This window comes from Arvicola amphibius, chromosome 12, assembly GCF_903992535.2.
Source record: "Arvicola amphibius chromosome 12, mArvAmp1.2, whole genome shotgun sequence".
NCBI classification, from domain to species: Eukaryota; Metazoa; Chordata; class Mammalia; order Rodentia; family Cricetidae; genus Arvicola; species Arvicola amphibius.
Genome location: NC_052058.2, coordinates 27,747,479 through 27,761,443, shown reverse-complemented (window position 1 = coordinate 27,761,443; position 13,965 = coordinate 27,747,479). Strand labels below are relative to the sequence as shown.

The 13,965-nt window shown below is 44.5% G+C and overlaps 1 protein-coding gene across 1 annotated transcript in view; it reads left to right on the top strand.

Moving 5' to 3' along the window:
* Erc2 (ELKS/RAB6-interacting/CAST family member 2) overlaps positions 1-13,965 on the top strand; it is a 681,609-nt gene that overhangs the window by 645,445 nt on the left and 22,199 nt on the right. The window contains 1 exon segment of the mRNA XM_042054009.1: positions 2,409-2,556. Within this exon segment, the coding sequence (XP_041909943.1) occupies positions 2,409-2,556 (148 nt within the window).

Genomic DNA, 13,965 nt, shown 5'->3' with positions numbered 1-13,965 from the left:
CATACCTGCCCAGTGCTCATCACTATGATTTGGTATAGTAAACCTATCTTGCCCTTTGACCCAGAAAGAGACCACCTGTGTCTTTGAAGGCTCATTGCTGTACAAATATTCTGGAAAGATGATTTACCAGAAAAGAAGGTAATACCTTTGCCTCTAAAATGTATGAAATCATAAGACTTCTAATGAACGGTTTCCCAGCAACCTTAAATGTTTTCATACCACTAATTTTATTAGCATTTTCAGTGGCTTCATATAGCCGTAAAGAAAAAATCATAGGGATTCACAAGCTTCCTTCTTTTAAGTAACACCCATGGAAAATAATATTTTTGATGCCAGCCTAGGGTGGAGTAAAACATTGCAGGAACCTATGTGTTGTACCTGGGCCTGTTAGAGAGAATGAATGGCTAACATTGGAGTCGATTAGGAGGTTTAAATGAAATATTTCTGCATTTCTCCCCCTATGGAAAAATTTGGTCCGGCCATTCAAAAGCTTAAAATAAAAGTATTTTCAGTTCTCAATCACCATTTTTGCAATGTATTTTTGAAGAGTCCATGGGTAATAAACTTGAATGTAAGCCTGTGCATATGGGCTGTCCCCACTGCGAAGTCCATGCAGACTCTTTGGCACGGCGTTTTTGAGAGATGTGTACCTGTAGAATGGTAAGCAGGTTCGCCATCTTGACATGTGATCTGGTGAAGCCTGGTAAAAGCAGCTCTGCCATCTCAACACGTTATCCCGTGAAGCTGGTACTGATGCTATTACAAGTATTCTGAGTTATACCAGTCTTTATTTGAAAAGTGGAGCTATTTCCTGATGTGCTCCACTCACGCACCCATCAGCTTGAGCCTCTGGCAGAAGTTCTTACTGCCAGGCATTAGTGGAGGCCAGAAAGACCCATGCATGTCCCTGTCATGAAAAAGAGCGGGGAGGGGGGGAACCACAGGGGTCAGAGATTCAAATAATGACTACATTGTCCAAATATCTAGAAGAGGGCAATTCTGATGATAGGGTTAAGAAATGCAGCCCAGAAGCATGTCTTAGTTTAAAAACCAGGTTTTAGGCTTGAACTTAAGTGCATGAAAAGTTCCCAGTATCGAGGCTTTATTGGAGCTATGAGGTCTTCTGAAACATATAGAATGTTTCAGAAGTGACCCAGAGGGTAGGGGAAGAGAAGGAATCCATGAAACACACCCCAGTAAAGCCATCTGCTTTTCAAAGGTTGTCCCAGACGATCCCACATTGCAGTTTGAAACAGCTGGAGATTTCCAAGTAGGCCGTGATCATAAGTAGATTTATTTATTATTTGTGCATGTGTGCGTGCATGCGTGTGCATGTGCGTGTGTGTGTGTGTGTGTGTGTGTACAGGCACACATTTGTGCATGCATTCTTGAATGCATGATGATGTGGCAGGGTGTAGTATGTATGCACAGTGGGCATGTAAAAGTTAGAGAACAGCTTTGTGGAGCTAGGTTGCCGGAAGCTGAACTCTGGTTACTTTATCAGGCTTGTGACCCAAGTACCTTTAACTGCTGAACCATCTTGCTGACCCTAGATTTCTTACTTTTGAAGAGGAAAAAAGAAGGCCAATGAGCTTTCAAAGTTTGTAAAATAAAATAAAATAAAATAAAATAAAGTGAACATATCTATTAGTAGAATCAATGTTTGAGCACTGAGAATAAATGAGGTCTCAAGTTCATAGGCATCACAAGTAATAAGCACAAACTATCCTGTCACGTGGTGAAGGGTACCGTGGGGAACAGTATGTGACAGAATCCAAGCAGGGACACAGGGTGACAGGTGGGGCAGATGTGAAAGCTGCTAACTGAACAGACGTCTCTGCAGAAGACACATTCGGCCTGGAATCTCGAGGCAGAGGAGCTGTGTGACACAGGCAAGGCCTCTGAAATGAACACAAGAGTCACACTCACTGAGCGAATTGCAAGTGGAAAGGAGACCCTTGGAAAGATCTCTACCTGACATCAGAAACAAAGTGTCATATGAAAAAAATCTCACATGATAGTGAATTTGCTGCCTACTGTTTGGGGGTTGCTTTGGAGACAGAGAGTTTTACTTGGAGGATTGATGGATGGGTTGATGGATGGATACAATAGTGTTAGGAATAGATAATTGGCTTCTCCCATTTTTTTTTCATTTGTCACTGTATCTCTGAAGCCTTTGAAAGGACTCTTATATCAGATGACACAGTGAACCAGTCTTAGTGATTCTGACCCAGCTACTTTGTCCCTCTGAGAGCCAAGTGTAGCTCATCTTATGCACTGTGTATAATTCTTTCCCGCAGAGGTCAGAGTCTGTGGCTCAGTTGAATTACAAATGCCAATTATTTGAAGACTTTTGTTGTTGTTTTTCATTTTACAAAAAAGAATCACAATCATCTTTATCTTACCAGACAGGAAGCACTTCTTGCGGCCATTAGTGAAAAAGATGCAAACATTGCCTTGCTGGAATTGTCTGCCTCCAAAAAGAAAAAGACCCAGGAAGAAGTCATGGCTCTGAAGCGGGAGAAAGACCGGCTGGTGCATCAGTTAAAGCAGCAGGTGGGGCGTCCTGCACGCAAGGTGTGTCTTGCTGGGTCTGGGGCCTCGGTGCTTTCCCTGGGTTTTGCTATTCTTCATTTTCCCATGCCCATTCTGCAGCTCCAGCAGCTACAACCAGGTAGGAGCAGAATGGCCTGCACTGTTGCTGGAACGCCACGTTACCGCTTCTCTGTTGATGTGCATGCGGCTGGGCTTGTGTGGCCTGCGACTGGCACGGCTTTTCTTTCTTTTGTATCATCTCCCAGAAGTAGCTCTCAGCTCTCTCCCTTTCAGTAGCTTCCCACTTCTAGTTCAGTCCGAGAAATGCCTAGTTAAACTCTGGGGACTATCTTTCACTTCGGTCTTGCTCACTTTCTGAGCTCTGTGACGAACCCGCTCATCTAGTTCAAGAGGTTCCTTCCCTTTCTACTTCCAGCTTGTGTTCTCCAGCTGTTTCCTCCAGGATCTTTCGGTGAAGGAGCATTTCCCAACTCTAGTCCCCCTAGACTAGGCTTAGAGACCTGGCTACCATGATCCATTCTAATTTAAAGTCACCTTTTGAGCCCCATTATCCTTTATATCCTTCTCGAGGCCATTGTGTTCATCTTAGAGAAATGGAAGGAGGGAGAATCCTAACTTTTTTACCGAAAGCTCTTTGCTTGAGGGAGGGCTCTCCGGAAGGAGCTTGAGAAGAAATAATTGTACCTGAAGTAACTGGGAAGCCATCTCTGAAATCTGTAGATGATCTTTCTTCACCGTGTGTAACTTGGCAAAGGACCAAGGTGTAGCTCAGTGGTAGGGAATTTGACTAGCCCTGTGTTCTCTCCCCAACATGGGTTGGGGGTGAAGAAATCACTTCTGTATATGATGAGGACTTGGGTAGAGCAGTGCTTAAGCATACATTCAGATTCTTACTTTATCAAACCTACTTTGCTCAAGGGTGTATGGCCGCCACATTTCATCTAGAACCTGTGGAACTCTCTAAATGGCACATGGTTACTATGCAGAATGTCTCCATGGATTGGGGGCCCTGGAACTGACTCTTTACCTGCTAAGATGAACTCTACTGAACACAGTACCTGGAATAAGCCTCCTTACCCCGCAAAATGCCCTCTCTTTCCTTCTTTGGGAAGGAAAAGGCATTCTTTGGCAGTGAGCTTCAGTCCATTTCCCATAGGACTGCCTTGCTGAAAGACAGAGAGAGAACCCTGGCATGCCTGGGCAACCTTCTCCTTGCAGAGGGAGGGTCTCAGTTGCTGCCAGACATTGGGGTCATTCCACAGAGTGGCATGCCTCGCTAGCATTGTTCCCGGGGCTCGGGGACTGCTTATAACTGACCTCTGTTTGGGGCTGTGCATCTTCTTCATTGGGTTTTTCAACCACCTGGCCTTAGTAAGTCAAGATGAGCCTCTTTCTTTGCTTTCCCCTAATTTTTTCCCTGAGCACCTAGCACCCTCTCCTCCTGCACCTAACCATTGTAGCTTTCTCCCACAGGTTTATAGGCCTAGGAAACAGCCCCCGTGCTCAAATATACCGTGCAATTGTGATGCTGGCTACAGCCCAGATTTTACGGCCAAGTACCACGGCTCCAGCTACGATGCACACATGAGCCAAAGGTCTCAGGTCAGTCAGCTGCTAAGGAGAGACACCCCACTGTGGAGGGTGGGAATACAGAAGAACTACTTTTATCTTGATTGTCACCTCTTGTGCAGATTTCTAGGATTTGGTGGCCATAAAGTCCGGGACCACACAGAAGACAACATCATTTTGTGATCTGTAGTATCATTTTATTGGTTTTATTTTTCCCAGTGGTTCCAAATGTGGTGGCCACCCTTCAGAGTCAAATAGCTTGGTCAGGCTGCCAAGCAGGGGTGGGGGCAGGAGTGGTACAACCAGTCACAGGGGATTGTTTTTCCTTTCCAGCTCTTAGGTTTTTCTCCATATCATTTCTACTTTTCTCAGTTTTTTGTATATTTTTTAAATTAAGCTGCTTTCCTCTCTGTTTTTCAGCATCATAAGAACTTTCTCAAATGCAAGTAAGAACTGAGGGAAACCGCACAAAGCCTTTATTCTTGAGGCAGGTTCAGCTTGGGGGTCATAGGACTCTTGGAAATCCTAACTGTGTGAGTTAGGCTTCCTCCTAGAGTGAGGCAAAGTTGGAAGGGTTTTCACGGTGAAAGGAAAAGCAAAGAAGGAAATCAGATTCCCTGGTGACATGCTCAGCTTTGACATCCTTCCTCCTACCCCACCTACCACACGGTGATAAAAATCCCACATTTGGGTATCTTCATTGCAAGTGATTATGACTCTAAGAATAATAGTTCATTTACTTGAAATGTCAGTTCTTTCTCCCTTTTATTGTGTTTTCTGTGGTATGGGCTATGTGTTCACAGCCCCTCAGGGATTTATTTTCCCTTATCATCATAGCAGCTCTGCACATATGGGCAGAATTTTCTCTTTTTAAGGGGACACAACTCATGTTCAAGGGTGTAGAATTATTATCCAAAGACCCACAGCAGGTAGTATGCCTTAGGCTTTAGGACTACATACCATCCCCCAAAACACACACACCCCACCACATGCGGAGAGAAATCCTGAGTGACAACTAACAGGATATTTCCAGAAATTGTGAAGTTCCGGTACCTTATAAGTCATTGCTTAAATGCCCAGGTAAGACTTCCACCAATGCCAGCCTGGAGTTCGTAGGCTTCGGTATTTGATTGCCTTAGAAGTTAGTCTTAGTTGTGAGCTTCTATCATGTGCTGGGAGTGAGTCTAAGGTCTTTGCATGCACTCACTCATCAAACTCCAATGAACTGGGGGCTTGACACTCTCAGAGAGAGGAAGACAGTGTCCAGAGAGGCTAAGCTCTTTGCTTAGGCCACGCAGTCTTCAGCGGTTTTTACCAAAGACATTCATGGATGAACTGCTTCCTTTGAATCTGTTATCTAGACAGACTGATGGTTATCTCTCTGAATGGTTTCAGATTTCTCCCTGATCTTCATTTTCTTTCTTTTTGTATCAGGCTAATCAATTGACCCAGAGACTTTAAGGGGGGGGGGGTGGTATTTAGAGTGCTTTGCACATGCCTGTCACATAAGGAGTGTTCTATTTATATATGTGGCCTCTTTCTTCTGCTATTGCTAATGCTGCACGACTTCTAATTACTAGTACCGCCAGTCCTCAGTGACAGTTTAATTTTTTTATTCCTTGCCATTGTAGTGCACCCCGCTGAGAGTTGCTGCTCGCCAATAACATACTGAGGAAGTATGGTAAAGAGCAGACGGGTGCTAGCACCTAGTCTTCCCAGTGCCCTTCCCCTCACGCGCAAGCTCTGGAAGAGCATTGGGCAGACATGTCAAGACCCCTAGACCTCAGTCTCAGCTCAGTCCGATGAGTCCCTTGCCACTCATTAAATTTCCTTGGTTTGTGGGTGCAGCTTGTGGAGATTGATACTGACCAGGAAAAGTGAGCCTTAGATAGCTCTTTTCTCCTCTTGGATGACTGGGGAGAACGTATGTCTCCCAGAGGCAAGGAAAATGGAAGTTAAGGATGGTTGTGGGGTCAGTTGCTTTTGAGTCTGAACAGGCAGTGAGGTTTTCTGGTTCATGAGAGAAACCATGTTATACAAACTGTCATTTTAGTCAGTGTATCTTGTACCGAGGAAGTCTCTCCACTGTTCAGTCCTGGGTGACTTGACAGAGTGGTTCAATTAGCCATTCCCACAGTCACCGAACCATACTAAGCACAAACTGGGCATTCAAAGATCGTTTCTTCTAGGAATGCATGATTGCTAGATTGTAAATACCATACCGAGTACTACACACACACACACACACACACACACACACACGAGTGTGCATACACACATGCACACACACACACACACGCACACACACGAGTGTGCATACACACATGCACACACACACACACACACGCACACACATGCATACTGTTGTCTCTTTTTTTCTCATCCGCACTCAACCACCTTATGTTCTTTATGCCACGATCTCTGATAGGTGCTGGGGGTTCATCTGTTTTCCTACCATGGTGAGAAAGGCATACGTCATCTTGATTTGAAATTTCCCAAACCAACATTCCAAGAGGCCAGATGACTTAACCACCATCATAGCGCCCTGCAGTGCAGACCTGGGCTCTAAGGCTGGTAGAGTGTTACGCCTTCGCTCCTGCTAGGCTGAACACTGTGGTATGGTTGACCTTCTTTAGCTCCCCTGGGTTTTAGGATAAAGACAACCAGACCCAGTATGCTCCTTACCTTGAATGAACCATTGGTCCCATATTTCACAGGTATCAGCCAATTCCAGTATTTCAGATAATAAAGAAGAGAAAGGCTTGGTTTCTTGGTGAGACCGAGTGCCCTATAGATATTTGTCTTGTACTTGGGGGCAGAGAATTAAAACTAGGGTAAATAGGAAAAGCTTCTTCAGGAAGGAGAACCTTGAGCAAAGGTGAAACAAAAGAGAGAGAGGAAGTCTTGCAGGTCTCTAGCATCATAATATTCCATGAAATGGACAACCTGTGTAAAACCCTTACACAGGATTCAGTTCAGGAAGCAGTAGGCAAGCCAGTGAGCTGCTAAGAGTGAGCAAGAGGTCAGCTGCCAGAGCAGGAGAGAGCAGCAGATGGAAGTGAGGAAGAATGGGGTGTAGTGGGACACAGCAAGATATGTGTGTGTGGGGGGGGGGTGAAGTGAGCTCTGCAGGACTCTGGTATAGTGTCTGTTAAAAGAGACCTTCTCTGGGCTAGACATTCTCAATAATCAAGAAGTAGTACTCACACTGTCCAAGAGCAGAGCCCGGTCCCTCCAACACATACATCTCAGCATCCAGTGATGCAGCTTCCCAGGGTCCTCAAGAGTTGGCTTGCATATTTAGAAGTATTGCCACTTCCAGTGAAGCTACAGTAAAGACTCACACCAGTCTGTCACATGTCCTGAGATTTTCAGTTTGTCCCAGAGCAAAGCATTTTGTCACAATGCTCCCCTCACTTACTGGCAGCCTCAGCACTAAGCCTGCTGGCTGACTGCTGCACCTTCCCATGGTGATGTGATCTAAGCCTAGAAGTATAGCTGGCAGCTGGGCCGTTCTTGGCATCAATGAGCAGAACAGAATCTTCTCTAAAGATCAGTCTCATTCTGCTCTCATCACCCTCCAGCCTTCACTACTGAAACCCTTGCTTGCTTCTCCTTGGTATAGAGATAAAGGCTGAGACCAGTGTACGCCTTGCACATGCCATTCCATTGGCCAAGAATACTTTCCCCTCTTTTCTTTGCTGGCTCTTTCATTCCCTCTCACTTCTTCAAGGAAGCCTTCTAGAGTCTTCCCAATGGGGTCACAGCCTCCATTTTACCCCTTTACCCTGTTTACATGTCAATTTCTTAGCGCTCGGAACAGATGAATTTTTGCCATGTTACTTTATGATCTCCAATCAAGAAGATGACTTTGTGACCTTTTTGTTCACCATGTCTCCTGGCCCAGCACAACTTCAGGCTTATAGCAGACTTTTAGCAAGCACTTGTTCAGTGCATGAATGGATGAGAAATGGGGCATTGGTAGTATCGCATTCCCTTTGGTCAATACTTCACCTCTTAAGTCTCACTCGAGGGTCTTAAACTCTCCTGAAGGTGGTAGAGAGGTCAGAAGGGTACTTCCCCTTTTCTGCTGCATCATAAGGCCCTTGCTGGGGCCTTGCCCCATGCCCAAAGCATTTGAAAGGGTGGTTAATTTGAGCCCTTCATCCAAATCTCTTAACCTTGTTCTCCTTTGAATCCCTTCCAGCATCCTGGGTCTTTCTTGAGTAAAATGTCACTCAGCTCCCAGATGTAGCAGAGGATTCTCATTAGGCAGGGACCCCTCCATTCCAACGCTGGCAACTTCTGAGTGTCTCATAAATCAACTTGCTGAGAAATACCTAACTCCTCTTAAACAGCTGTCAGGAAAGCTGGAGGTGATATGAAGTGAGTTCAGAAATTCCAGCTATGCCTGCCAATGAAAGAAGCCTATGACGCTCCTTGAGTGTTGACATTGAGTTTCTAGGAGTGAGAGAGCCGTGCAGATTAGCCTTCTGTTTCCCATTGCATTTTTTAAAAGAAGAGAAAAGATGAGACATAGTGTGGTAGAGGAGGCACTGAGTCTATCTAACTTCTCTTTTCTTTGCATTTCTGCTCCTTCAGAAGCATACACCTCTAATGGTATACCCCACCTCTTAAAAAAATCTGGCTTGCAGATTTGTGCAGTTTGGGGAGTGGCTCTCAACTGGGAATGAGTTAAGTTTTGTTTTTTTTTTCTTCCTCTAGGGAGTTCTTAAAAATTATCGAAAATTACTATCTTTTGGTCTTTGGTGTCTTGCATCTAGCCCCAGCCCCCAACCCCTTTCCTTTGCCCTTGAAAAAAAAAAAGGGCTGACTTCAAAATAATTAATTCTGAAACCATTGGATTTGCCTGCTGCTAAAGGGTTTTTGAAGAAAGCTTAAATCTAAATCTTACCCCCTAAGCCTTATTCCCAAATGCTTCCCTGTTGCTGAAGCACTGATAGGCACATCCTTGATGAAAATGCCTTTTTAAATGAGGGCCAGACACCATTGTTTAGGGAAAATTAGAACCAGCTTATTTCTCAGAACCAGTTAGAATACTTCTGAGATCAGATAGATTGTGCTTGGGTTCTGTTTTCCTTTCCTTCCAGATCTGGGCATCGCTCTGAGCCATCAGGAAATAAGCAGGTCAGTTGGGAGCAGGAAGGCGTTAAAGGAGAAGACAGGCCCACTGATTCACTGTTTCCCCAAGAGTGGCAGGGAGGGCCTTTTTCTTGGTAAACATTTGGTTGGTCATGCCAGGTCATCACAGGATACTCTGTCAGGGCACAATCTCCCCTGCCTCCCTTGGGTTGTCTAAAAGTCAGGAATGTTTTAAGGATTAGCTAAACAGATATGGCCATGCATGGCAGAAGAGAGAGGCCACCCTGGAAAGTGACCAGGAGAGAGCTTCTTGAGGCTGGGATCCTAGTCACAACTGAATATGAGCCTGAGTTGAGCATGTTGAGGTGAAAGCCAAATGCAACCCATTGATCAGCCAGCTCTGTCCCCTCCCATTGAGAGTCGGGAACTCTATTGTCCACTTTTGTTTCTCTTGCATTGTATGTAGATGACTATTATAGTGCGTGGGGTAAGCACAATTAAACAGCAATAGAGGAGCTCCATGTAGCAGGGTTCCCATAGCCTCTTGTTGTGCTTGGATGAGCTCCAACAAAGCTTGATTTGATCCCAGCATTGTAATGCATCACAGACCTACACCAGATTGAATTGCCACAATGAAAATGCATTGGTTGCTACAGCCGACTCTCACTGGGTTAAGTTGTCCCTTTTCCCCTGATAGGATGTGGCCACATCTCCCTCTTTGACTTCAGTGCATTGGGCTGAAGAATGCTACAGAGAACCCCCTTCAAACATGCTCAGATCCCTTCTCCAAGGTCAAAGGCTGCATGTTCCCAAGAAGGCAAAACTCAGTGTTACTAAAAATGTTTTTGTTGTTGTTGTTGTTAATATCCTGTATTTGGACAGGATTCTGGTCTGCTATCTCAGCCTGCATAATTTCCTTCTCCTACGCTAATGCTTCAACCCCAAAACTCAAGGAATCTATTTGTCCCACTACCAGTGCAGCCCAGAGTATGTTCAAAAACTGTGGAGGCCAACTATTTTCTGTTATCTGTGTGTTCCTCCAGACCTTCTTAGAACAACATCTTCCTAGACCATGAGAGGGATGCTTGTGGACCACCTGTGAGTCTGGTCAGAAAGTCATGTGAACAGGTTAGCTCCTGTTTCTGGGCTTGGGTGGAGGAGCACCTCTGGTGTACGTCGGCACTCTAACCTAGGAGACAATGACTTCACCCTTGAGCACTGGTTGTACAGTTATGGTTTCTACCACTGGTAAAGCCGCTCATGAAAGAGACAGGGCAAATTTCTGTTGCTTGGAGTAGACAGGGGGTTTCTGTTTGTTTGATTCTTTGTTGTTGTTAAGTATTTTCTTGCCCACAGGATCAAAGAATACTTCTTGCAGAAGCAGAAATTGCTGAGGTGTCTGATGGGAAGCCTGTCTTTTGTGACAAATCCCTGTCTAATTTGGATGTGTCCTATTATATTTCAAGGTTCCTAGAATAAGTATTTCTAGTTGTTAGTGTTTAGTTATGAGGGGTCCCATTTTTAAAAGGTTCTTGTGTCGAAGGCTTTGGGGGAAGGTAAAGACTAGAACCTATTTGAAGAAAGCAGGTCACTTAGACTTGCCCTTAGAAGACATACCTTTTCTCTGATATTCCATGTACATCCTGGCACCCGTAAGGGGAGTAACTCTGTTCTCCTTGACCCTTTGTCATCTGTGCTACTTCACACAAGTGGCAAATAGTACAGCCAGCAGACAGGCACTGAAACGGTGAGCCATGCTAATCTTTCATCCTTTAAAACCTTTTCTCTCTGGTGTATGTCACAGCGACAAAGGGTTTAACATACTGGTTAGAAGATAAAATAGCATATATGCTTTTAGCTTATGTTTGGTTTTCTTTAGTAGAACAACTTGAAGAAAGCAGCTTTACTATTATGCTCTCCTGTTTATGGAAAAGCATGGAGCTAGGAGGCAAAATCTATAATCTAGACACTGTGGGAGGGAGTCTGAACCGAAAAGATCATGAGTTCTGGGGCAGCCCGAGCCATATGTTTCAAAAGCAAAATAAAAATGAAATTTTAATGAGGAGGCAAATATAACATGTATGTGGGGACTGGGTCTGAGCAGCTTGCCAACTTCCATGATTTGAAGCTCCCAAATAATACCTCCATGTTGGCAGAACACACCAAAATGGTAGGCTTAGGGAACCAAACAAAACTGTGTGCAGATGCCAAGAAGATCTCTCACATGCTGCTCTCTCTCTCTCTCTCTCTCTCTCTCTCTCTCTCTCTCTCTCTCTCTCTCTCTCTCTCTCTCTCTCTTTTCCTCCCTCTCCCCTCCCTTTCTTCCTCCTTCCTTCCCTCTCTCTCTCTCTTATTCAAATTGCACATCTGTGCTCTATTTTTAAACATTTATTCTTTAAGTGATAACGCATGTTTTATCAAGCCTCTTATTGGATTAGACATGTTTGAAATCCCCTCAACTTTAACCTCTTCATTACCGCCTCCAACAAATACAGATCGACCACCAGAGCAGAGTGCAGATAAGATGTCTCCACATCAGCACACGGCATCATAAGGAGCAAGGGAGCCATCAGGTTTGCTGGGTTTGTCAAGGTGCTGATGCTGAAAGGAGAAAGAATTCAATTGTCACATTGTGTTGACGTGTGGATCTTAGGGTGACATTGTTTAAAGGCTTGTGTGGTACAATCAAAGTCCGTATTCTTCATTATTACTTTAATGTGCACATTTTAGGCTGGAGTAATTAAATTGGTTTGGAATTCAACTTGGTACAGCATACACACACACACACACACACACATACACACACACACACACACACATATGTGTATGTATGTATGTATGTATTCCCTCATTTAATTCTCCAGGAACCTTGAAACTCAGGTACTAATAATCCTATCTAGAGATGCAGAGACAAAGAACTGGGACTGTGTGGTTGTGTGGTGCCAGTTCTAGGAAGGGTAGATGCAGAACTCAGGCAGGTCTCAAACCATACCTCTTGCATACTCTGCACAGGAGATGATGCAAAAGAAAGAATGGGGGGGGAGGGACAAGAAGCATAGGGAGGTTCCTTCTGTGACTCCGAGCACTCATTCACACTCATCTGGATCCAGTGTGCCCTGGTGATCCCAGGCTTCCCTGTGCCGGCTTTAGAGGGTGCCCTTTCTCTTCCTGTGTCACCAGATCCGGGCACCAGGGATCCCATTGGGAGTGCTGGCTTTCCTGAGATGTTGGTACCTATCTGCCCATGGCTGCAGGGTTTTGATCTCAAGGTAATTGCTTAGAAGATTTTCTCCTCAGTAGTTTTCCAACTTCTTTCTCATCATTTGACATAGTTAAAAAACCGGTTTCTCCTAATCCTGATGTCCCCATCCCTGTTCCTCTCCCCCCTTCCTTCGCTGCACCCCTCCCTACTCCTCATAATTAAAAGTCCTTCCGGGCTGTCTTCACCTTATCATTTCAAATGAATGAGGAAAAATCCCAGCTTCCTGCCCTTGTGTCTTCCTGATGCTGAACTTCAGAATGGATGAAAAGCCCTTTGCTCTGGATTTGTGCTTCATCCCCTCAGTAACTGTGTCCAAGCCACACCATGCTGCTGTGGATCTGCACTGTTCTGCAGACCAGTCTGTGCTATCCTGGGCTTGTGCAGGGTTGCAGGTGGGCACCATACAGAAAATTGCGCACAGGCTTAAATCACATCTTCTTCTTGCTTATTTGACTCCATCTTAAGATGCTGACTGTGTTGCTGTTGTTGGCTCTGCAATAAGCTAGACAGCAAATGTAAAGGTTTCAGACTCTCTTGTATTTGATATTTTTCACTGATTTGTGCACGATTCAATTGTATAGCCATTCCTACATGAACTTTTCCATGGTAGAAAGCATGTCAATATTTTGGCATAGAAATAATATATCCTCATTTAAAATACTTCAAAAGAATCTAAAGAAAAATTTGATAATCATTCATAATCCCGCCACTCAGAAGTAACCGTCATTAAGATTTACAATTTCCTACATTCCATTGTGTAGACATTGGTCTGTAGACGAGACACACAGAAGAATTCAGATTTCACTATCTCTCTATACATTCATATTGTGTGTATTTCCTGAGTCCCATTGAAAGCTATCAAAAGCAGATTAATTTTTATCATTCCCCTGTACTTGGGGGTTTTGATTTGTTCCTAGTTTGTGCTCTTATAATCACACTGTAATGAACATTTAAATATGTAGCCTTTTTTTATTATTTCCCTGAACCCCAAAGTGGAGTCACTGAAGTTGGGGTTGCTTATTGAAGATTTTAGAGAATTGAGGATAGCTGTCTTCTGTAAATACATCTCTCATTTGCTAATGCTGATGCTTAGGCAACTGGCAACTTCTTACTTCAATCTTGCCAGACTCTGTTCTAAATACATGCCACTAACCACTGTGGGAAGGCTGCTGCTAGGCTCTTCCAGTGGCCAGGGAACTGAGAGAACCAAGACAGAAGGAGGACTTGGGGGGGGGGGGTGAGAAAGCAAGTGTTAATTGAGCACGTACTATTTTCCTGGTACTGCTCTGGGCTCTGGAGATGTTCCAGTGAGCAAAACAGACAAAAGCTTTCACCCGAGGGAGTTTATCTCCTAATGGCTGAGACAAAGAAGAGGCAAAATATAAACACCTAACAGGAGTCGTGCAGTAATGGCTAGTTCAGTGGGGAAACCCAATGCTGATGTTTTCTGAAGAACTTCAGGATGAGGATCCCCA